General features: G+C 39.3%; 2 protein-coding genes across 6 annotated transcripts in view; both read left to right on the forward strand.

The window, feature by feature from the left end:
* Window positions 1-10,722, forward strand: part of LOC117433034 (casein kinase I) — a 30,669-nt gene extending 19,947 nt beyond the window's left edge. For both annotated transcript variants that reach the window (XM_059016124.1, XM_059016125.1), the window contains exons 8-11: window positions 3,065-3,257; window positions 5,069-5,208; window positions 6,621-6,686; window positions 7,085-10,722. In XM_059016124.1, coding sequence (XP_058872107.1) covers window positions 3,065-3,257; window positions 5,069-5,208; window positions 6,621-6,653 — 366 coding nt within the window. In that variant the 3' untranslated portion in view covers window positions 6,654-6,686; window positions 7,085-10,722. The remainder of the gene's footprint in view (window positions 1-3,064; window positions 3,258-5,068; window positions 5,209-6,620; window positions 6,687-7,084) is intronic.
* A 6,932-nt stretch (window positions 10,723-17,654) lies between these two features.
* LOC117968496 (transmembrane protein 184B-like) overlaps window positions 17,655-23,992 on the forward strand; it is a 65,257-nt gene continuing 58,919 nt past the window's right edge. For 3 of the 4 annotated variants that reach the window (XM_059016127.1, XM_059016128.1, XM_059016129.1), the window contains exon 1: window positions 17,656-18,056. The gene's annotated coding sequence lies outside the window, so the exon portion shown is untranslated. Of the gene's footprint in view, window positions 18,057-23,992 lie in introns of all 4 variants that reach the window. The other variant, XM_059016126.1, reaches the window with a different exon arrangement.

A 23,992-nucleotide genomic window follows, 5' to 3' on the forward strand; every position in this document is an offset into this window, starting at 1 on the left:
CTTAAACCCATTGTTATTTGCATATTAAACGTAAGGACCCTAATTAATTATGCAATGCTTGTAATAGCAACATTCTACAGTAATCGTATTCTCTTTGAAAATGTTGCCAATTTTATTGCCTTGCTTTTAGCTAATGTTAACAGATCCCTGTTTTGAGTTCCTCTGTAATGGCTGTACACAGCAGCTTCTGCAGCTGTTACTAGCTAGTCGTGAAACAGCTTCTGGGAGCATGGCACCGGTGAACTTTGACTGTGTGAACTGAAATAAAATAATGTGTATAGCAAGTGCTAATAATCCAAACTTGGATAACATATAAATTTGAAAGGTAATTTAACATTATGATGAATATAAATACACACTAAATGTTAAGCAGAACAACGCAGAGTAAAAAAAGGCTAACAAGATGCTCGGATATATTGTGAGAAGTGTTGAATTTAAATCAAGGGAAGTAATGTTAAAACTCTACAATGCATTAGTAAGACCTCACCTAGAATATTGTTCAGTTCTGGTCACCTCGTTACAAAAAGGATATTGCTGCTCTAGAAAGAGTGCAAAGAAGAGCAACCAGAATTATTCCGGGTTTAAATGGCATGTCGTATGCAGACAGGCTAAAAGAATTGAATCTATTCAGTCTTGAACAAAGAAGACTACGTGGTGATCTGATTCAAACATTCAAAATTCTAAAAGGTATAGACAATGTCAACCCGGGGGACTTCTTTGACTTGAAAAAAGAAAAAAGGACCAGGGGTCATAAATGGAGATTAGATAAAGGGGCATTCAGAACAGAAAATAGGAGGCACTTTTTTACACAGAGAATTGAGGGTCTGGAACCAACTCCCCAGTAATGTTGTTGAAGCTGACACACCTGGATCCTTCAAGAAGCTACTTGATGAGATTCTGGGATCAATAAGCTACTAACAACCAAACGAGCAAGATGGGCTGAATGGCCTCCTCCTCGTTTGTAAACTTTCTTATGTTCTTAGTACAACCAGGTATCCTTGTTTTGAATTATTTACAGGTTATTGAATAAACAAAGTAACTTAGATTCATCTGATGTCAGTACTTGATGGCTAGTTGTAATTAGTGATGTTAAACTATTGTAATGTTGGAATGTATTTTCTATTGTTTGGCCAGGTTACAACATTTTCACTCTTAAGATTGTTATAAATATTATTTAATTAAACAGATGCAGAATATTTAGGTTGCTATATGATATGTTATTTTATTCTGAATACACTACAGCAATAATAATTTGGTGGTTTGTGCAATATTGTGCTACTGTTGCTTTAATTGAAGAGATATGCACTGCGACGTTGCTGCTCATAGAGTTCTGTATTTTAATTCAGTAAACAAAAGGAAAAACTTAAGGGAATAGGGTATTGAACGAAGAAATCTCGTCTTGGACATTGTTTGTACACTTTGTGAACCCGGCTAAACTTTACCGGCTTACACTGTTATGCTGTCTGTTTGTACACACGCATTTGCCTTTTATTCTTGGGAGTGTAAGGGACCAGAGCTCGGGTAATCGAATACACAGAAATGTTGCAGCCTGTGTATTCAAATAGGAAACTGTTCGAAATGTCCATCCCTAATCCTAATAATAAATGCTATTAAAACAATATTCATAATACAAAATAACAATCCTTCTCAGAGCGTCGTTGCTTGTGTAGCCTCTCCCAAGTCAGTGCCAATCTTGCTAAGTGATACCAATGAGTCCTGGAAAGATTGAGAATGGCATTTTTGATCTGAACACATGGGGTCCCAAATCAAAAAGTTAGACAATTCGATCACGTATCTGGGTATCCATCGGGACATCTTACTGTGAGACTGGATATGATGTCAATGAAATGTTGAATTCACAACAAATGAAGCTCCTGTTTTATCAAATTAGTTGTAGAAAAAGATTTGCCATGTCGCGGGAACGAGTACCAACCAACACAGCACTTCGGTACACCGTCTCCGATTCTGACTGTACAACAAATCTGATGTGCGGCGGGAAAGTTAGGATTAGTTTGTAGTTATGTTTTTAAAAAATGGTTTGTAAATTCGTTTTCAGCTTTTTGGCACACTGGCCCATTTTCCTGGATTCATGAAACGGAAGCCGTGTGCACTAGGTATGTTATACTAGTTAAATGTGACGGGCCAGTCGAGCCTGTGGGGCTTCATAACTACCAACCAAACTGCGATCTCTACCAGCCCCGGGCCGCCGGGCCATGGTTAATGTCGAACCCTGATTGTATTCACCTATTTCAAGTTTTACTTCCCGCTTGATTAGTGAAGAAAACAGGAATGGATCACAGTGCTGTGCAGTGTGGTCTTAATTCTATCCCTGTACACACAATGTATTATAGTGCAAGAGGTGTCATGAAATCTCCTAATAAGTGATGCTGATACAAACAGGTTTTTCATGTGCAAACATTTCAGAATTTCAATTATAATTTGTACCATACAGGGTGATAAATACCCTTGAAATGAAGGGCCTGATCCCTCTACCATCCCTATTGAATTGAATGGCATGATCCCCTCAACAATCCAGAACCTCTCTATTCTGGAATCCAGCATGATTTGTAAGCCTCGTCTGTTTAAAATCAATGGAAATGTGACACTGCAGTCCGGCACTAAATCATGAGATTTCTTTTCCGAGTTTATAATCAAGTCTGTTGTGTAAATATGCACGGGTCCCGTGGGTACGGCACAGTACAATCATTGTTTACTTCATGGAGAAAGAAATGTAAGTGAATGCAATCCTTGAATTACATGGTACTTTTACGCTTTGTACTGTGGGAGATTTTAAAGTGTTCAAATAGTTTGTCATTGATACTTTTTATTTCATGTTGGTACAGTATTCCATTTTACAGTACTTCTGTAAACCAGCGTTAATGTGGTGCTTCAGTGCACTGCTGTGTATCTCTTGGTGGTGTTTAATGTGGTGCTGCAGTGCACTGCTGTGTATCTCTTGGTGGTGTTTAATGTGGTGCTTCAGTGCACTGCTGTGTATCTCTTGATGGTGTTTTAATGTGGTGCTGCAGTAGCTCTTTGTCTAATTGTGTGTTTGTGTCTGTAGGGTGCTGGCCGCACTCCGGAGGAGGGGGACAGGGAGAGGAGAGAGCACGAAAGAGAGGAGCGCATTGTTCAGACACGGAGCTCTGCAGCCCGAGCGCTGCCCCCCGGCCCAGTCCCCGGGGCCGCAGGAAACCGGGTCCGCACCGGACCAGAACCAGTCATGTCGACACCGGCCTCCAGGATACAGCAGTCCGGTGAGTACAGTGCATGTGTCTGATGTTGTAGTCAGTGGAGTGCAGGGGTCTCTTAGTGTCTCCGCTTTTAAAGGCACAGCACTGTAGTGTGCAGGGGAGTGCAGGGGTCCCAGAGGGTCTCCCCTGGTAAAGGCACGTCGTATGGTGTGAGTCAGGGGAGTGTAGGAGTACAATACAATTCTTGGTTAAGTTATCAAGAGAATCCAAATCTCGGGGAATGTATAGTGGAAGGTAGTTCCTTCAGTCCGTCTGTCATGGTTATTAGGGCTGCAACGAAGGGTACATTTTGACCTTCGAAGGTTCGGAAAACACATTACCGAAGGAGGGTTCGAACCTTCAGTGGTACGAATTTTCATAATTTACTGGTGACGTCACCATAGCTACTTGTTTATGTTTGATTGAAAATCCTATTTTACATGCAAGGTTCCTGCAGAGTTTTTTTTTATAGATATATATAGATATATATATAGATATATAGATAATATACACACACATATATGTGTAATATATATGTGTGTGTGTATATCTATATATCTATATCTCTATATATATATATATATATATATATATATATATATATATATATATATATATAATATATATGTGTGTGTGTATATATATGTATATATATGTATGTGTGTGTGTGTGTGTGTGTATATATATATATATGTGTATATATATATATATATATATATATATATATATATATATATATAGTGTGTGTGTGTGTGTATATATATATATATATATATATATATATATATATATATATATATATAATGTATGTATTTGTTCCTTTTTAATTATTAATATGAGTTTGCGTTTGTGTGTTTTGGATCGGCAGGGAGAGGGTTAGAGAATGTGGCTGGAGACTTAATTGAGTAATTGTTAATTATTGATTTATTTGGGCTCCAGCCACAAACTATAAGTCAGGAGAGATCCTTTGTCAGGAGAGAGAGTTAAGAGTAGCAAGGTGAAACAATACTGGGAGTACAAGAAAGATGATTGCTACCAACTGTGAGACCTTGCTTTTATTTGCTTCATAATCTTTCAAACTGGTTAATAGACGAGCAAGCACTGGCAAAATCAGCTCAGGTTTATATGGTGCCGATCTAATTTATTTGAAGGTTTTTGTTTTGTTCCTGGACTTTACAATACCTGCACGATGCTAGCACTAATAGTCGTATCTACAACATATCGACAATAACAGACTTTCACAAGTCTGACACAAACCATTTTGGCTGTTACTTTAAACATAAATGTTTAACATAAAACAAAAAAATAGAGTCCTACTACAGTAGCAGGTGCAGTTTACAGTGCCTCTGGGTTTCTGATCGCATCATCAATTCCACATTTTTTTAAATCCATTGATGGAAATGTCCAGTCTACTTTTTTAGTGTTTCAAGCAAATCGACTTCATCACTTTGACATCTGACACATTATTTCCCTTGTCCAGCGCTTCTTTAACATGTTCTGTGTACTAGTCTGACAGAGGACGGGATCGCTCCTGACAAACCTTCGAAGGTTTAAAACTACCTTTGCATTCCTGGCTAGCGAAGGAATCTTCGAACACAGCCCTAATGTTTATCGAGCTCTAATTTCGGGAAAAGTGGAACTTACTGTGGACTCTCGTAGAAATTGCCTTTGTGAACAGTCCAATGACATTGAATGAACATGAAAACATATTTGAGGATCCTCTGTATGTGACTGCTTTGAATTTGTAGCTGTGTCTTGGGGTGAATGCTAGTAACCTGCTCTTGGAACCCACTCCATGTGCTTGCTGTGAAAGTCTCCTGTCTCGTCTCTCTCAGGTAACACCTCTCCCCGTGCTGTATCCCGTGCCGAGCGGGAGAGGAAGGTCAGCATGCGCTTGCACCGCGGCGCTCCGGCCAACGTCTCCTCTTCTGACCTGACGGCAAGACAAGAAGTGTCCCGGATCGCAGCCTCGCAGGTAACGTAACTGGGCCTCTGCTCTCACTGGTACAGTAGTGGGGTTTTTACTGCTGCTGGTTAAATAAAGGAGTTTATCTTGCCTCTTATTAGCACAAGCAATATTATCACGGCAGTGTGGTGTGCAGGAGGAGTCATACAGTCAGGGGAGCACAGTGTCTCCCCTGGTAAAGGCATGGCTGCGTGGTGTGTTGATCTTTTTGCTATTTTTGAGATATCTGCATATTCCAAATTTGAAGTATAAAAGCACAAGCAAAGACTACTCTTTCTGCTGCTGCGTCCTGGCACCTGATCACTGTGCTCTGGTTCACACGCTCCTCCTCCTCGTCCCTTCGCTGTGCTCTGGTTCACACGCTCCTCCTCGTCCCTTCGCTGTGCTCTGGTTCACACGCTCCTCCTCGTCCCTTCGCTGTGCTCTGGTTCACACGCTCCTCCTCGTCCCTTCGCTGTGCTCTGGTTCACACGCTCCTCCTCGTCCCTTCGCTCTGCTCTGGTTCACACGCTCCTCCTCGTCCCTTCGCTCTGCTCTGGTTCACACTCACTCTTGTTGCAATCAGACCCTATGAATCTACAGCAAAGGTACCAGGATGCAGTAGTTCATAAATCTCCTGCATTCACATGAAGAAAACCAAACTCAAAATCCCAAAGCTATCAAATAAAGTTTACTAGAAAAGTACTGATCATTTGTGTGTCCTTTTTTAAATGTGGTGATCTTACTAAAATCACCACTTCTAGAAGACTTGGCAGCACTTTCTATTACGTGAAAGACCCTCATCAACTTAATCCAGCACTGGAGATGGACTATAGACCATGTGGGCAACAGTGTGGAGTAGTGGTTAGGGATTTGGACTCTTGACCGGAGGGTTGTGGGTTAAATCCCAGGTGGAGGACACTGCTGCTGTACCCTTGAGCAAGGTACTTTACCTAGATTGCTCCAGTAAAAACCCAACTGTATAAATGGGTAATTTGTATGTAAAAATGATGCGATATCTTGTACCAATTGTAAGTCGCCCTGGATAAGGGTGTCTGCTAAGAAATAAATAAGACAGTATCGTGTCAATATTGCTAGGATTCCAGTGACAACCCATTTGATGAATGATCTGAATACAATTCAAATCACACTTAAGGGTCTCCTTCAAAATGTGGACTTCTGCACTGATCGTCTGTCACACTCTACACAGTGTAATAAATGCATCTCATCCTGTTGTGTTGAATGGAATGGCAAGGTGAACATTACTTACCTTGAATTTCCATGAATATTTTCCCACCTTTTGTAAACATTTGGGCATATTCCAATAAACCTGGATTTTCATACAATTTTTGTAATATTTAAACTACAGATTTATGTAGTCCAAGGTAATGGAGTGTTTGCGTGCACTGGTTCATTCATTCATTCTTTCTTTCTCTCCTCAGGCCAGTATGCCATTTGAGCACCTGGGAAAGTGAGGGAGGCACTGTGGCACCAGGGAAGGCGTTTAGGTGAGGAATCTTTTATGTATAAAAAAATATACATATAAAAAAAAATTTGCTTTATTCACTGTGCAGAAGTCCTGCACTCAGTCTTCTGTTTCCGAACTACCATCAATCAAGCATATTGAAATGATTCAGTAGGAACACATTGTAGCTGCATGAATAACAGTCAACCTCCCGACTCGCAGGGCAGACGGATTCAAGTGTGATCCGCTCAGAGCAGGTGTAGCAGGGGCCTGATTTGTTCAAACTCCTGCACCTGTTGACTTCAATAAACCTGCCAAGTCCATGTGGATCACAGCAGGAAATTAAAACTTATTTAAACTGTAGGTAAATTCGGCCTTTAAATTTGCACAAGGGTCCACAGTCATTTTTTTTTTCTCTCTCTCACTGTCTCTCTCTTGCAGCGTTGCGGCCATGATTAGTTTTTTGCCAGTTTTTTATTTTGCAAGTGGATAAACGACGAGGTCAAGTGTTTTTAATCCCAATAGAGGAGCAGCTTACTCACCTGAGCAGAGAACAAGATCCGGAAAGAAGAATGGAGAGCCCTCCTCCACAGTCGCGAGTGACACCACACGCAGTGGGAGGGGAGGGGGACAGCAGAGAAGCAGCTTATTTCACTTGTGCACATTTTTGAACTGAAGGAAGAGAACTTAGACGTGTTAGTTCAGTAGTTTAGGGGAGTACAGTAGGTGTTCTTGGAGGACAGTTATCACTCACTGCTACAAGAAGCCTGGGTGAATAGGAGAAGGGTTCTTTTTTTTGTTTTTTTTTAAATGGACATAAGTTTTTCTCTTGTGCGAGTGAGTAAGGAAAGCTTTTTGTGCAAGGTTTTATTTCCGTCAGTGCATGTCTTGTTTTTTTTTTTTTTTTCATTTTTATACAGTACAAGCATCAAAAAACGAATGTCGTGACTTATGACCAGTATTGGCCTACATCAACTGTTTAAAATTGTATGAAACGATGGGATTTCAAACAACTTCCATTGATGAATTCTGCAGTATTTAAACAAGACACATGTTTGGTCTGCAGTCACAACACACATGAAGATCCTGAGTGGTTGTGTGAATTCAGATTGACACACAGTCAATGTATCACCCAGAACTAGAAGGTGCTCCGTGGTAGAGTGTGTGTATATAGAGACTATACAGTTCTGGTAAATACTTTCACTCAAGTGAAAGACTTCAGTCCAAATTGCTGTAAAAAATGTTGTATCCAACAGCCATGTTTTTGAGCTCCCCGATGCATGAGTGCTTTCGTTGGTGTGCCTGTGTCTGTGTGGCTACCTGGCTCGTGATTGTTACATGCAAATTAAATGATGGAGGGTGGAAGGCAAATGGTTAAAGTAAGTCCCCATCCAGAAGTCCCGGCGCTGTGTGTTGTCGTGACCGTGCAGCACCCCTCCATGGGGAAGCAGCTGCAGTGTAGCATGAGCACAGCAGCATGGTATATCCTCACATTAACCATGCTGTCACCAGATTTGTAAGAGACACCACTCTCCAATAAACACTGCATTCAACAAGAAGCAAATAAGCAGGACGCATTGACCATAGTGGACATTGAAGGTCTTTGCTCTCCAACCGCAGTACTTCCAATACACGCTGCCCTTGAATAAACACTGCAGCTGTTTTAGGCAATTTAAAATACACAGCGGTGTTAATGTGAAGATATACGATACTAAAAAAAAGAAAATCAGATTCGTGTGACCTACAGTACAGGAACAATAGGACACATGACCTGAATGCATCTAGACCATTACAGGAAGCATCAGCAATGTTTTCATCTATGGTTTCAGGCTTGGTTAGTGATCCTTAATGGGCTGTGAAGTGCAAACTTAATTGTGTATGATTCAGATGATTGTCACTCACCAGAGCCCTGTAACAAAACCATTTGAACACCCCCTGAACCCGCATTTGAGAAGCTCTCCATTCTCACACAGCATTAACACAGCATTTGATGGCAAAAAAAGTCCCGCCCCTCCAAATTTTGCTGCTTTTAATGAAAATAAAGTATTTATATGGTTGTGGGTCCCATGCTCTTTGTGTTGCCCTTTTAAAGACATTTGCTGCATTATAGGAGGGCAAAATTCATGGTATTTAGACTACGACATTTTAACTAATATATTGGAAACTGTAAGTCAAGCTCTTTCAAATCCACTATTGTATATGCATATGCAGAAGTGTCATTCGTGTTTCTTGATTCACCTTGCACTGCATATCGTTTTATTTAAACTCAGGCTGCAATAATTGACACACTTTGAAATGACACCAGTAAGAAACAAACACAAAAAACTGACCTTTTTTGTTTGAATCATTTTAACCCTTTTTTTTTATTATTTGAATATTGTATTTTTTTTTTTTTAAATGTTGGTGCTAAACCCAAAGGAAATTTGGAGCTCAAACTTGGTCAAATGTGACACCCCAGTGTTGCACTTTTCAACGCCAAGAACCCATTTGTAAATGCAGCTGCACCTTCACCTTCTGTGCAATCCCATACTGATGCACGTGACATAACACCTGTGTGAATCAGCTGGTAGTTTAGTGGCTTGTATTTCAATGTAGCAAACGTCTTTGTTTTAAAGGCCTGAATCTCAGTGCAACAGGATTGTCAGTGATTGAGGGAGAGGGGGCAAAAAAACAAGAGACTGTTTTTAAATGGAAAACAGTGACCTTGAAATTTGCTGCACTGACTTTTTTTCTATTTAACCCACGGATTCTTATTTATTTACCCCGTCATGTTGTTGTTTATAATTCACTTTATAATTTGAATACTTTTTTGTGGGGGGGTTAAGGGTGAATTTTTTTACTTCAGTGTAAATACAAGCTTTTTTTTTTTCCTCTGTGTAGCCAAACGTGATGTTTTAAGATGTTACGGGGGGGTTAAAAAAAAGAGAAACATGAGAGAGTTTATTTGGGAAACGGGATGCTGTCATACTGTTGCTGGTATTGTTATTTTGAACTGCCTTGTTTTTTTCATGATTTAAGTGACCAGAAGAATGAGTAATACAACCACTCCAATTTGTATTTTACATATTTATAGATGTATAGGTATCTATCAAATTACTTCTGTTAAAACAGGTTTTTATTTAAATCATCAGTCTGCTGGTTTTATTTATCTGGGTATCTTCACAAGGTTTGGTGGGTATGAAGCATTATTTTATGTTACAGTACATGACTTGTTACAGAAATGATTTGATGCAGTGCAGTACTGCTGTGGTGTTCTGCGCTATGACTAGGCTATAGGGCTTCAACACATATCATATAGACTCTGATTGGCAGGTGTGACATTATGAACTCGGCACAATGGATATCCAACCCTGTTCCCATTTCATACACACCCAGGCAATTCAAACCGAGGACACACCAAAACGCACTTTTTTTTTTTTTTTTTTTTTTTTTGCTTTTTGCATTTATTTTATCAATCTTTAGATAAATTGAACACCACTGAAAATGAGTGGTTGTTTAGAAGTTGGTGCCTGGTTTCGCCGTCCTTGATTTACCATTGGAATACCTGCTGTTAAAGTTGGCTAAGATTAGTGCTGATCTGGAACAGTGAAACCTGCAGTAAATGAAAGAACCAACATTTAACAGCATTAACACTGGTTGAAATTTTGCAGGTGTTTTGGCACACTTGTTGACCCCATTTATTGTTAAATTGAAGAAAATTCAGCTCCACAATGATGAGGCGAGTAGCAAACATCAGAACTAAATGGACTCGTGCATTGCCTGCTGTATACAGGAAACGCGCCAAACCCTCTAGCCTGCAGAAAACAAAGAGATGAGTGGGGGTGGAGTATATTTATTCAATGTAGTCCATATTTTATAGGCAAAGTCAAATTCTGCAGGATTTACATTGTATTTGAACCTGAACAGGTTACTTTTAGCATCGTGTTTTTAATTATTTTTGTTTAATGATCCCGTTTGACTGAGTGACAACGTGTATTGCGTGGTGAATCTTGTACAGTTCTTTGTTTAACACTGTTTAACTTTATTTACAACAGTATTTGTGTATATTTTATGAAGTAATAAAAAAATATAAAAAACCACACCAATTCTGATTTTTGCTTTGAAACTCTGATTTGTTTTTTCTGTGTGTGTGTGTTTGTGTATATAGATTAGGGGTGTAAGAATTTGTTGTATATCGATGAATACTTTATTTACAAAGGTATAAGAACATAAGAAGAACATAAAGTTTACAACCGAGAGGAGGCCATTCAGCCCATCTTGCTTGTTTGGTTGTTAGTAGCTTATTGATCCCAGAATCTCATCAAGCAGCTTCTTGAAGGATCCCAGGGTGTCATCTTCAACATCATTACTGGGGAGTTGGTTCCAGACCCTCACGATTCTCTGTGTAAAAAAAAAAAAAAAAAAAAGTGCTTCCTATTTTCTGTTCTGAATGCCCCTTTATCTAATCTCCATTTGTGACCCACCCCTGGTCCTTGTTTCTTTTTTCAGGTTGAAAAAGTTCCCTGGGTCGACATTGTCAATACCTTTTAGAATTTTGAATGCTTGAATCAGATCACCGCGTAGTCTTCTTTATTCAAGACTGAACAGATTCAGTATTCTAGATGAGGTCTTACTAATGCATTGTAAAGTTTTAACATTGCTTCCCTTGATTTAAATTCAACACTTTTCACAATATATACAAGCATCTTGTTGGCCTTTTTTTTATAGCTTCCCCACATTGTCTAGATGAAGACATTTCTGAGTCAACATAAACTCCTAGGTCTTTTTCATAAATTCCTCCTTCAATTTCACTATCTCCCATATGATATTTATAATGCACATTTTTATTGCCTGCATGCAATACACTTTTCTCTATTAAATGCAATTTGCCATGTCTGCCTAGTTCTGAATGCTGTCTAGATCATTTTGAATGACCTTTGCTGCTGCAACAGTGTTTATTTTTGTGTCATCTGCAAATTTAACGAGTTTGCTTACTATACCAGAATCTAAATCATTAATGTAGATTAGGAATAGCAGAGGACCTAATACTGATCCCTGTGGTACACCACTGGTTACCTCGCTCCATTTTGAGGTTTCTCCTCTAATCAGTGCTTTCTGTTTTCTACATGTTAACCACTCCCTAATCCATGCGCATGCATTTCCTTGAATCCCTACTGCGTTCAGTATTTTGGATCTTATTATAGTTTCCATAAGTTTACATATAATAGAAGTCAGGCTTATTGGTCTATAGTTACCTGGTTCGGTTTTGTTTCCCTTTTTGTGGATCGGTATTACGTTTGCAATTCTCCAGTCTGTCAGTACAACCTCTGTGTCAAGAGACTGTTGCATGATCTTGGTTAGCGGTTTGTAAATAACTTCTTTCATTTCTTTGAGTACTATTGGGAGCATTTCATCCAGCCCAGGGGATTTGTTTATTTTAAGAGCTCCTAGTCCCTTTAACACTTCTGCCTCTGTTATGCTAAAGTTACTTAAAGTATGTATGATTTGTATCAAGATATAAGACTAAAAGCACAGTATGGTTCATTGTAGGTTCACCAAGTGGTTCTTGAATATGTGTGTTTTATGACTGGTCTGAATACATACTCTCCCTCACCCCTTTCATTTCTATCTTCCACAACTGTCCTTCATTAAATGGTCATCTGAACTTCTGTATCCATACAAGAAGCTCATCAGGGCCATCACATGTCTTGTGATGCGCAGCATATCACAGTGTTAGTGTATCCCTACACTGCTAATCCTACATGAATTAAATCGTTGCACTGCTAATCTACATGAATGCAATCCAAATTCAATACCGTCTTGTCAGGAATTGGCAAACTAGTCAAGGAAAACATTTCAATAAGTGGTCCACAACTATTTAAAATATAAGTTAAAAAACAGGTTAACAGTAATGTGTTTTTTTATTTATTTATTTTTATTTTTTTAAATTGGTCGTTGCCAATTATTTTTATTTTCTCCCAATTTGGAATGGCCAATTATTTATTACGGTCGGCTCACCGCTACCACCCCTGCGCTGACTCGGGAGGGCGAAGATGAACACACGCTGTTCTCCGAAGCGTGTGCCGTCAAGCCGACCGCTTTTTTTTTCACACTGCAGACTCACCATGCAGCCACTCAAGAGCTACAGCGTCGGAGGACAACGCAGCTCTCGGGCAGCAACAGGCAAGCCCGCAGGCGCCCGGCCAGACTACAGGGGTCGCTGGTGCGCGGTGAGCCGCGGACACCCTGACCGACCTAACCCTCCCTCCCCCCGGGCGACGCTCGGCCAATTGTGCGCCGCCCCTTGGGAGCTCCCGTCCTCGATCGGCAAAGGAACAGCCTGGATTCGAACTCGCGACTTGCAGGCTATAGAGCGCATCCTGCACTCACGTGGAGCGCCTTTACTGGATGCGCCACTCGGGAGCCCCTCAACAGTAATGTCTTTTAAATAGATAAGACTATTGTACATCGCATTCTCAAAGGAATGATTATGTATATTGTGATTTGCATTATTTCCAGTAAGTCGTGTACGTTGTGATTGCATTGTGTCAAGTATGTCTACCTGCTTTAGTATCTGGAAATACGAGAGAAACTTTAATTCAGTGACACATGTTTCAATTAGAAGTGTTTTACAGTGTCAAAATATTTTTCATTGAAGTACTTCACATCTCTGAACTCAGTCGTGTTTAGTAGTTCCGGATTATTTATGCGCCTCTTAAGTAAACTGGTCTCCGTCCTACCCTGAACACTGTCTAGCATTAAGTCTGAGCCTCGTGAGTGGTTTTGTAATCAGTTAAAACAAAGGGTTCAAAAGGGACACTCCGCAGGAAAAGAAGCATGTCCATTTCATTTCTATCAGCCCTTTATGTGAAGTGACGTAGACAAACGTTTCAGTCCCAATTACATAACCAGGAAACCCTTAAACTCAAGCTCCCTGTGTGTTGTACAGCAAATTGTTTTATAATAGTTATTCCAGTTTCCTGACTTTAAAGAGCTTTGTGTCTCGGTTAATCACCTGTTCAAAGGGGAATGACATTCAATGAATCTTCTGTGTCACCAACTCTATTACCGAATAAAAGTGTTGCATGACCAAAAATAAACCAATGGTCAAAGCACTGTGGCCCTCTGACATAATAAGATATTCAACATATGGAGGAAAACTGTTCTTCTGGGGTTGGGAATAAGAACTTCTGTGAGCAATAAAGACTGCCATTCACTTTCTTTTCCACTGCAGGGATGGAAATAAGATTATTTTTGCTTAGCAGGTTCACTCTATCCAGGTTTTAATATCAGCTTGATTAGTTCCACTGTGTTGTGTATAGGTACAAGCTCAGAGTTTCTCATTAAACTTATAGTAAAACCAGGAATTGATCAAACTGTTATGCGGTCTTATTTCCATCCCTGCACTATAAGCCTCAACATCCTCTAGTTGTAGACTGCCCATCTTATCTGACCAGGTCACCTGATGTTTGTCCCATAGAGCAATAAAACCTGATCAGACAGCAACAGCAGAGAACAATGTGGTTAGCATTACAGGATTGCCAATTCACAGGTTAGCCAATTCACCAGGGTCTTTATAACAGCTGCATTGCACTGCCAATTTTCCACAGCTGCAGATCCTTCACCATGCTCTGATTCTAGTCACACAACAAAGAGTCATCATTATTGAATATGGTACGTGTACACAGTGTTGTAGAACACTAAACCAATACAAAGACGTCCTGTGCTGTAGGTCACAGGGTCTGATTGCAGGGAGACCCTTTGAGTGAAAAAGGTACTGTACTTGTATCCTAAATAAAAAAAAAACATGCACAGAAACCAGAGATCTTTGCCGGACTCTCTCCTGTAATAATGTTGCTAGTGCTAATATAGTGCCTTGCATAAGTATTCACCCCCCTTGGACTTTTCCACATTTTGTAGTGATACAACCTGGAATTAAAATGGATTTAATTAGGATTTTTTGTCAATGATCTACACAAAATAGTCCATAATGTCGAAGTGGGGAAAAAAAATCTACATATTTTTCAAAATTATTTACAAATACAAAACTGAAAAGTCTTGATTGCATAAGTATTCACCCCCTTTGCTGTGACACCCCTAAATAAGCTCTGGTGCAACCAATTGCCTTCAGAAGTCACATAATTAGTTGAATGGAGTCTACATGTGTGCAATTAAAGTGTCACATGATATCAGATTAAATACACCTGTTTCTGGAAGGCCCCAGAGTTTGTTAGAGAGCATATCTAAACAAACATCATGTTATGGGGATGCTTTTTATCGGCAGGGACTGGGAAACTGGTCAGGATTGAGGGCAAGATGGATGGAGTCAAATACAGGGAAATTCTAGAGGAAAACCTGTTTCAGTCTGCAAGAGACCTGGGACTAGGGCGGAGGTTCACCTCCCAGCATGACAATGACCCTAAACACACAGCCAGAGCTACACTGGAGTCTTTTAAAAACAAGAACCTGAATGTCTTAGAATGGCCCAGTCAAAGCCCAGACCTCAATCCGATTGAGAATCTGTGGCAAGACTTGAAAATTGCTGTTCACCAACGGTCCCCATCCAACTTGACAGAGCTTGAGCAATTTTGCCAAGAAGAATGGGCAAAAATTGCAGATCCAGATGTGCAAAGCTGGTAGAGACTTACCCAAAAAGACTCACAGCTGTAATTGCTGCCAAAGGTACTTCTACCAAGTATTGACTCAGGGGGCTGAATACTTATGCAATCAACAAATGTCTTTTTTTGTGTTTAATTAACTTTTGTGTCACAATAAAAAATATTTTGCACCTTCAAAGTGTTAAGTATGTTGTGTAAATCAAATGGTAAAAATCCCAATTAAATCCATTTTAATTCCAGGTTGTAACACTACAAAAAGAGGAAAAGTCCAAGGGGGGTGAATACTTATGCAAGGCACTGTAAGAGGTAAGACATGGATATTTAAAAACCGTGTTTATGAAGGCATTAAAAAATCTTTGCATTAGCACACACTAGCAAACTCAGGGTCTTTAAACAGCGCCCTCTGTTTAAATTACTCTGCAGAAAAATACAGCAGGTTGCTATAAATGTGTCACCTTGCTAAACCCACACTCAAGTACTGGTTTTAAAGTTATTCATATGAGATAGATCAATGGGTACTCTCCTGGTTAAATAATAAACAAATACAATACTACTACTACTACTACTACTACAAATAATAATAATAATAATAATAATAATAATAATAATAATAATAATAATAATAATAATAATGGGTAAAATAACTTTTGCATGTACATTATGTTTATGTATGCATTTATGTAATTTAAATAAAGCTAAGAAGGAATCTATGAAAAAGACCTAGGAGTTTATGTTGACTCAGAAACGTCTTCATCTGGACAATGTGGGGAAGCTATAAAAAAAAGGCCAACAAGATGCTCGGATATATTGTGAAGTGTTGAATTTAAATCAAGGGAAGTAATGTTAAAACTTTACAATGCATAAGTAAGACCTCATGTAGAATATTGTGTTCAGTTTTGGTCACCTCGTTACAAAAAGGATATTGCTGCTCTAGAAAGAGTGCAAAGAAGAGTGACCAGAATTATCCTGGGTTTAAAAGGCATGTCGTATGCAGACAGGATCAAAGAATTGAATCTGTTCAGTCTTGAATAAAGAAGACTAATCTGATTCAAGCATTCAAAATTCTAAAAGGTATTGACAATGTCGACCCAGGGGACTTTTTCAACCTGAAAAAAGAAACAAGGACCAGGGGTGGGTCACAAATGGAGATTAGATAAAGGGGCATTCAGAACAAAAAATTGGAGGCACTTTTTTACACAGAGAATTGTGAGAGTCTTGAACCAACTCCCCAGTAATGTTGTTGAAGCTGACACCCTGGGATCCTTCAAGAAGCTGCTTGATGAGATTCCGGGATCAATAAGCTACTAACAACCAAACGAGCAAGATGGGCTGAATGGCCTCCTCTCGTTTGTAAACTTTCTTATGTTCTTAAAGCTAATTTCATATTGGTTGATATTGGTTCTCTGTCACTCTGTGAAGTGAATGTTATGATTTTAGACCCACATCTTGTTCTGTTTTGAGCCTCGCTGTGCTGCTCACTCACCCTCCCTGAGAATGCTTTACTGCCCGCCCTCGCAGTGGCAATGGAAACGTATAGTAACCAAGACTTAAAAACATTTCACCCCAGAATGCAACCGAAATCCACTTCTTGTAAAGGGATGGAAGAATATATCTGTAATTGTACAGATAAATGGAAGGCAAACATTCTGTTTTCAAACAAATTATACAAATGTTAACATAGATGTATTGAAGAAAATAATGATATGGTCATTATATCATCTGAGTAGCCTTCACTCAGGCTGCCCGGCCCTCCGGCTGCACACTGATAAGTCACACAGCTCCCACTCAATTACCACACCGTGCATTGCTTATTGCATTACTTCAGTATTATTTTCAGCATGACAAAGTAATCTAGGTGAAACAAGTCCGTTATATTGAGAGGAGTAGAGGGAGCAATGTGGGTGTGCAGGTCCGTCGAGCTTCATTCTGGGTAAACAGAGCTGCTTGTGCACTGAGCAGGGAAAACTGACTGGAAATGTGTTTCTTTAGGAGCAGCTGACAATGCTGTAATAAATCAACGGTATTCAAAGCCATTTAAAGTACCTCTGAGTAGAGGCCATGTTTTAGTCTGTGCAATGTCAGGCTGCTTTGTATATAATTAATTTTATATTTTCATATAAACCAATGTGTGTGTGTGTGTTTTACAGTAGTCGCATGAAACAAAATCGTAGTCTGGAAAACAATACGATGCAATATTGTCGGGTGGGTTGAATTCATACAAAAGATATGGAAATCTGTAGCAAATAGTAAACCTGTTACAAAACTTGAAAGACGCAGTTTAAAGAGTTTACAGTTAATCGTTTTAAATAATATTTAGAAATAAATAAAGTGCCAACTATGCGTTTAAATAAAAACAAATTTTCAGACTTCACTTAGGTCGAAACGTGGCATGCTGTCTCTTTAAAAACAAAAGCCTGTTACATCACCCGTTTGGAGAAAGGGAGTTGAAATTGCGCATGCGCATTGCTTTTCTTGTCTGAAATCGCAGCAGTTTGATACGAGGAGAACGCAGCCGTATATAGTTGCTGAGGGCCGAAACAAAAAGGGGGACAAAATCGTTAAAATTCGTGTTTCCAGGCTGCTGTACATACCTTCATTCTTCAACCGAGCGTCTAAACTGGGGAAATGGCGTCTAAAACCCGGCTTCTGAGTTGATTTGAGTGAGGTTTCGAGCCGTTGTTTTTAGGGAGGGTGATAGCAGTATTGAACGAGAGTATTTATCACCAGAAATAAGAGAGAGTTCTATCGCGCTGGCTTCTGTCTGGATCAAGTGAATGATTTGTAAGCGAGCAAAAGGTGTTCTGTAATTTGCCAAGGTAAGCTACTCGCTGTTTTTTTGTTGTTGTTTTTTTTTTTTCTAATGAAAGCTGACCTGAACAAACAGCAATGATTACACAGCAGGTACAGTGTGTGGTATTAGTTATACTGCGGGCGGGGTATCGCTGTTGTGGTTTGCACAGCGCGGATGGAGATCAGAGCTGTACATAAAATACTAGTTGCTGTTTTTAAATATATAAATCCAGTCAATCGTTGACATGTAAACACACTGTGATCGGCTTAGCAACGCTGCAGTTTTTGAAAATCCGAGTTTTAAAATAATACAAATCATGCAAGCGGTTTTAACAAAGCATCATTCTTACACAGACACCAGTAATTCCGCATGCCTGTTTATTTGAATGATATATTTACACCCACTGACCCTGTAGAACGGGCATTCACTCACACCCTGTAACGATAACAACAGCAATGTGCAATCTGGTGCAAATTCTTGATGTGATCATATGTTACCCGTAACGTTTGTTTTGAGACAAAGCTGCGCAGTGTGTAAGTATTGTTTTCTGTGAGTATTAGCGTCCAGCTATTTTTGAAGTTACTTTTTTTATTTTTTTTACCGTGTGTTTGAAAGTGGTGAGACCAGGCCCAGAGCTGTTGGTTTGTACAGCTGCATTTGAGCATTGCTTGTGTTTATTTCAATGAATCCGTGCACCTGTGTCCTGCAGTACTTGAGATGCGCAGACTGTACTCCTTTGAGAGCAGACCCACTTTTCTTGAATTCAGTGTTTTGCTTTCAGATATCAGTCATCCAGTTTGACTATTTACACGGACAATGTAAAAGGTAAAGGTTTGGTCTCCATCTACTATTTATTCTTTCATTTATTCATTATATGGCTCCCTGTGCATTTTAGAACTGATTTATAAAATGTTGCTTTTAACTTGGAAAGCCCTAAATGGATTGGCCCCCCGAGTTATTTCCAGGAGTTGCAGAGCCCTGACAATCCAAGTCGTACTCCAAGATAACAGGATGTGGGGCTGTTGATTTCCTGAGAGTGAATAAAGATGTGCGGGAGGGAGGGCCTTCTCTTCAAAGCCCCAACGTTGTGGAATGCTCCACCATCTTCAGTCAAAATAGCAGGGAATCTATGGAGTGAGATTACTGTCAAATACGAGAGCGCAGAATCACAATGTGTAACTGTGAAATGGAAAAAATACAACCTCTCAAAAAAATCGCTTTTGGTTTTATTTTACCCTTATGGTTCTGTTCCGCTTACAGATCTTTTCTCTGCTTGCTCTCAGATTTTGACAGTAGTTTGTCGCTCCAAAAAATCTGCAGATGTGTAGCTCAGGCAGCCTAGATGATTGTCGGCACGATCGATGAGCACTTCAACTCAAACATGGCAGAAAACCAAGTACCTGCTGCTTCACAGCCTGAGGTACAATTGGATTCGATCATTTTATATGGTTTATGTGTTCCGTAAGTGTGCATAACGGCATTCAGTTTTAGTTTTGACACTTGTACGTCCCTAGGTGCAAAAAGTATTGTTAAGTAATTACTGGTCAATTACCTGCATGCAGAAAGTGTGGTAAGGTCTGTGCTAGTGGTAGTTGGCTCCAAAAAAATTCTGGTATTTCAATGTAGTCGTAAACATTTTACTGAACCACATTTTTTAACATTGTCGGAAAGTCGAAGTGATACACAAACATAATCACCTGAAATAACAAAAATCGGGAGCACACATTCCCCCTTAAATCCTGGTACAATCAATCAATTCAGGATTCCATCAGTGAAAATAAAATGTCTAATAGACAGGGAGTAACAGGTAGGTGTGTTCCTCCCAGGAAACAAGATACAATATCAAGATACAATACAAAAACAATTACAATATCAACACAAGTGATGAACTATGATGTAACTGTTTCAAAAGAGTGCTTGTGACTGGTATAGTCCTTGTTTTTACTGAAAATAAGCTATTTTTTAGCATGTCAGGCTCTGGGGTAACATTTATTTAAAAAGTGAAGTTGTATCTTTGTATTCTAACCATTAATCTTGTATAAATATATTTCTAAAATATGCTATCATTCCCGCCATTCTCTGTTATTCATTGCACACCTTTCCCCCCATCCCCACTAGTGCAATGAATCACAAAATCTGTAAGTCAGTCGAGGAAGAGTTGTTATAGGTATGCTATAGACCGCCAAATTCAGGCACCAAATAAAATAATCTGTTATACAGTGACCTTAGAAATGCGTGTAGCAAAAGAGAAGCCATATTAATGGGGGATTTCAACTTCCCCCATATAAAATGGGAAAACCCGGTGGGGAGCACGACAGACAAAATTGAAATGGTGGAAAAGACAAATGACTGCTTCCTAACGCAATTTGTCAAGGCACCGACTAGAGGGGAGGCATACCTTGATTTATTCTTTTCAAATAACAAAGACAGAATAACTAAAACAGAGGTCAGGTTTACAATTTTATTAAGGCAAACTATGAAGGGATGAAACAGACTAACAGAAGTAGATTGGAGTAAAATAGAGAAAACATCAATGGGAAAAAGGGTGACTGTTTTTTAAAAATGTAGTACTAGAGGCACATCCCAAAAATAGACAAATCTAAATCTAAAACAAAATGGCCAAAATGGTTAAATAGATCGATATTGAGAGAAAAAAGGCACTTTACAGAGTGAGGCTGTGTGGTCCGGTGGTTAAAGACAAGGGTTTGTAACCAGGAGGTCCCCTGGTTACAAATGCTAACTTTTTTTAGGCACATAAAATTTAGGGGCACTCAAAAATATACAATTTTGCTCAAATGTGTTATTGAAGATTCCTTCCTTTCTTACATAGCATTTGTGCAGTTCAATACTTGGCTGACGTTTCTAGATGTATGCCTCTCTGGACATTGCGTACCATGTTGAAGCACTATGTTTAATATATTTTCATGTTTGAACTTCTGGCTCCCTGTTAAGAATATAGCCTTGCCTGCCATCAGTTCCCCTGCATTCTGACAAAATGTGCAAAACATGGATTTTTTTTAGGATTGTCAAACTTAAGCCAGGGACAATCTTTTCGCCACTGTTGGTTGAACTTGTATGTTCTTTTGCTACTTACAACTGTGAACACGCTGTAACTAACATAGCCCTTCTCCAAGTTCCCTGTTGGCTTTCATCTTCTGACATACCTTCATTGCTCGTTTCTTTTAAAGGTGTCGACATATCTGAATTTTGTTCATCGCGGTTTTCTTTTGAAACCTCTCCAATCACATGAAATTAATTTGTTACTTTCCTCATCTTGGTTTCACAAGTTTTCAAACTGTCTGGAAACGAGTAGCCGTCGCACTGATAAATCAATGAAATTGGCAGGTATGGGATTTGTAGTTTTTAATGGTGATTAACAGTGGGCAGTGGACACCAATGAACACAATTCCCAGAGTACATTACTATTGAGCTATGAGCTTAGATCCGACTGGTCATTTTTTTTTGTTTGTTTTATACTTTCAGCTGAAAAAAAATCACGTTTACTTTTTATAGTCAACCTTTAGGAGTTTCTAGTCGCACACGTGCGCCTAAATTAAAACATTTTTTTAGTTTCATATGCAGAAACTGTTGGGATATTTTCAGCTGTGCTACTTGACAATGCAGAAGGCTCTCTTGTTCTGATTTGTCCCGAGATCGCAATCCACGTATTGGCCACCACTGATCTAGGCAATAAAAATGTTCATTATAAATATCATATGGGAGATAGTGAAAATGAAGAAGGGAACTATGAAAAAGACCTAGGAGTTTATGTTGACTCAGAAATGTCTTCATCTAGACAATGTGGGGAAGCTACAAAAAAGGCCAACAAGATGCTTGGATATATCGTGAAAAGTGTTTAAAATTAAAAATTAAGGGAAGTAATGTTAAAACTTCACAATGCATTAGTAAGACCTCATGTAGAATATTGTGTTCAATTCTGGTCACCTCGTTACAAAAAGGATATTGCTGCTGTAGAAAGAGTGCAAAAAAGAGCAACCAGAATTATCCCGGGTTTAAAAGGCATGTCGTATGCAGGCAGGCTTAAATAATTTAATCTGTTCAGTCTTGAACAAAGAAGACTACGCGGTTCAAGCATTCAAAATTTTAAAAGGTATTGACAATGTCAGCCCAAGGGACTTTTTCAAACTGAAAAAAGAAACAAGGACCAGGGGGTCACAAATGGCCGCCTTTAATTTGTAAACGTTCTTATGTTGTTTAGTTTCAGGTGTTGTTTATCTTGGGTGTAATAAGAGGCATGCATGTTGATGCACTGTATTGTTTAAAAAAAAAAAAATTATATATATATATATATATATTGTAATGACCCGTGCAGCAGACAGAGACGTTGCCAGGTGCATTGAATAACCAATTACAATCGCTACAGATAGATAGATATATAGATATATATCTAAAATAAAATACGACTGTAATCCTGCACACTGGTAGGATAATGAATTTGCCAGATGTATGGAAGGTTTTGTGGCACGACTGCCATTGCCCTCTGTTGGTTATTCTGCATCTCCCACCCTAGCCCATTGCCCCCCTGTTTCAAATATGTCAGACCCCAACCCCCTCTTCCTCAGTGATGGCAGTCTCTCATTCCTCCTCTTCCTCAGTGATATCAGCTCCCCATCACCCAAAGCGGAGCAAACATTCAGCTGCTGGGAAAAATGTATGGATGACTATGTAACCTATTAATTGCAGGTTGGTGTATTATATGAAATGTGTACAGTATATTGTTATTATTAATTTATTTGGCTGATGCTTTTATCCAAAGCATTTTTTTTTTTTTTGCAGTTCTGCTCCAGTAGCTAAACAGATGAGTGTTTCATGCATATTACGTGTTAGAGGTCAATACAATTACTGTTCAAATACAACTGTGGATTGCATTGGGTTTATGTCACACATATAGTACATGTCTTACATACATATTACATGTCGTGGCACGTTACTATCCAATAACATACATAATGTGGCTCTATACTTCTCTCTATCTTGTCAGCATTTACAATTACATGTACCGTAAAAAACATTGTATAAGTCGATTTTCAAGGCATTTCTGCAGGGCCCTTTAAAGGGGGAGCGACTAATACACCGGTGCGACATGTGCGGAGTGTCTAACATTAAACCACTGTACTGTACCAGTGCCACAATGGGATTACTACACACAGCCACGGTTATGGCTCCCACAAACTTAACTGCCAACAGCCAGATTATTTATTTATTTATTTATTTATTTATTTATTTATTTATTAAGAAAGTTTACAAACGAGAGGAGGCCATTTAGCCCATCTTGCTCGTTTGGTTGTTAGTAGCTTATTGATCCCAGAATCTCATCAAGCAGCTTCTTGAAGGATCCCAGGGTGTCAGCTTCAACAACATTACTGGGGAGTTGGTTCCAGACTCTCCAGTAATTAAAACTCTTAATTAGAACCACTGTTCTAATTAAAAGTTTTAATTTGTTTCTCTCAGTATCCTAAGTCACTTTGAATGTTAAACGTAAGCGTTCAGACTCTTTTTAGACTCAAATTGTCACACCTCTCTATACTGCGTGTCTGTTAACACAAGTTGTCTCTCTTTATGAATTTCCTAATTCCCACCCTCCCAAGTCACTGATTTGTCAACATTCAGACTAAACCTACCCATGGGATCTGTACCAAACAGCTATTGGTTAGAAAGCAGAGTAATATTAAGTTTGAGCTTGTTGTAACTGCAATGCTATTTGAGACTGATGTTGCAGAATAGGGGGAGAAGTCAGCGAAGCACCTGGCTCCAATTTGTTTTAATGGGGTCCTGCAGAAAGGCTGGGGAAACCCCATAGTGAGGACTGCTGTGGTGAAAGCAGCGTACAGCTGTGAGGAGACCTGTCTGGTTGGAATCAGCCAGAAACACAATCCAGGCATAGTTTTTGCAGATTGGTGTAGACTGTAGATGGAACCGCATGCAGCCCCAGTTTGGTAC

The sequence above is a fragment of the Acipenser ruthenus genome, chromosome 52 (assembly GCF_902713425.1).
Source record: "Acipenser ruthenus chromosome 52, fAciRut3.2 maternal haplotype, whole genome shotgun sequence".
In the NCBI taxonomy this organism is placed as follows: Eukaryota; Metazoa; Chordata; class Actinopteri; order Acipenseriformes; family Acipenseridae; genus Acipenser; species Acipenser ruthenus.